This window comes from Camelina sativa, unplaced genomic scaffold (assembly GCF_000633955.1).
Source record: "Camelina sativa cultivar DH55 unplaced genomic scaffold, Cs unpScaffold03072, whole genome shotgun sequence".
Lineage (NCBI taxonomy): Eukaryota > Viridiplantae > Streptophyta > Magnoliopsida > Brassicales > Brassicaceae > Camelina > Camelina sativa.
Genome location: NW_010924180.1, coordinates 1 through 908, shown reverse-complemented (window position 1 = coordinate 908; position 908 = coordinate 1). Strand labels below are relative to the sequence as shown.

At 34.1% G+C, this 908-nt stretch overlaps 1 protein-coding gene across 1 annotated transcript; it reads right to left on the bottom strand.

Annotated features, from left to right (window-relative positions):
* Positions 1-5: 5 nt before the first annotated feature.
* LOC104774478 lies at positions 6-904 on the bottom strand (the record flags this gene model as incomplete). The annotated part of the gene is made up of 4 exons (XM_019242892.1): positions 6-218; positions 320-463; positions 547-681; positions 800-904. Coding segments are annotated over 4 exons (597 nt in total), but the record flags the coding sequence as incomplete, so codon positions are not given.
* Between the last annotated feature and the right edge of the window lie 4 nt (positions 905-908).

Sequence of the window (908 nt, the reverse complement as noted above, 5' to 3'; positions counted from 1 at the left end):
AATGGTGGCAGATTAAGAGGAGAAGAAGGCTCAAAGTATTGGTCGATCGTCACCTTCGATGCAATCCTTCCTCGTCCACCACTACATTTTTTGTACTCTTCTCGACCCTTTGGCTTGATTTGTTTGCACAAGCGTTCCGAATCTATGAATAATGGCTCCACTTTCCAGCTACCCTCGAATACTTTCATGAACTTCACTTTCTTTTTCTTGTAATTTCCCTAAAATAAAGATATCATCAAACCCAAATTCTAACTCGGACAAAAAGTTAACAAAAACAACTGATTCTTGTAAAATATATAGCATGATATAAGCTTTTTACCGTAAGATCTTTTTGGTTGTCTTCGACAATTAGTTTTATTGGGAGAGATCTAGACAACCAAAGGAAGTTCCAGGATACAATTTTCTCTACCTCGGCAATCCGCCTCGGTCCATCCTTCCTCAAAAGTTTTCTTGGTTTGCTTTCCTTCATAAGAAAGAGATCATACTCTCAAGTATTTGCTATAATCAATAGTCAATATTTGAAAAATACATTGATAAAAATAAAACCAGAAAATTTTTCCCGTCGAATTCTTTAAAGTATTGGTTGTTGAGTGGATTAGCAAACACTAAGTAGACTGATTCAGGAATCCTGCCAACCGTCAATTCTGTGTGTATATGGCAAATGCCCTTGTTTGTTGTCACCTTCAACCATCCAAAATTAAAAGAATAATAAAAAAATATATAAGAAAATTGCTTAACTAGTTTTAACAATTCATCTAAATGCAAGATTTTTATATTTTCTTTACTAATTTGCTATTACCTTCATCTTAGGAGAGGGATTTACCCATGGATGCTTTTTATCTTCATCTATCCAAAGTTTTGCTTGCTTATCCACTTCATCTCTATCATAATATTTAAATTCTAACGGT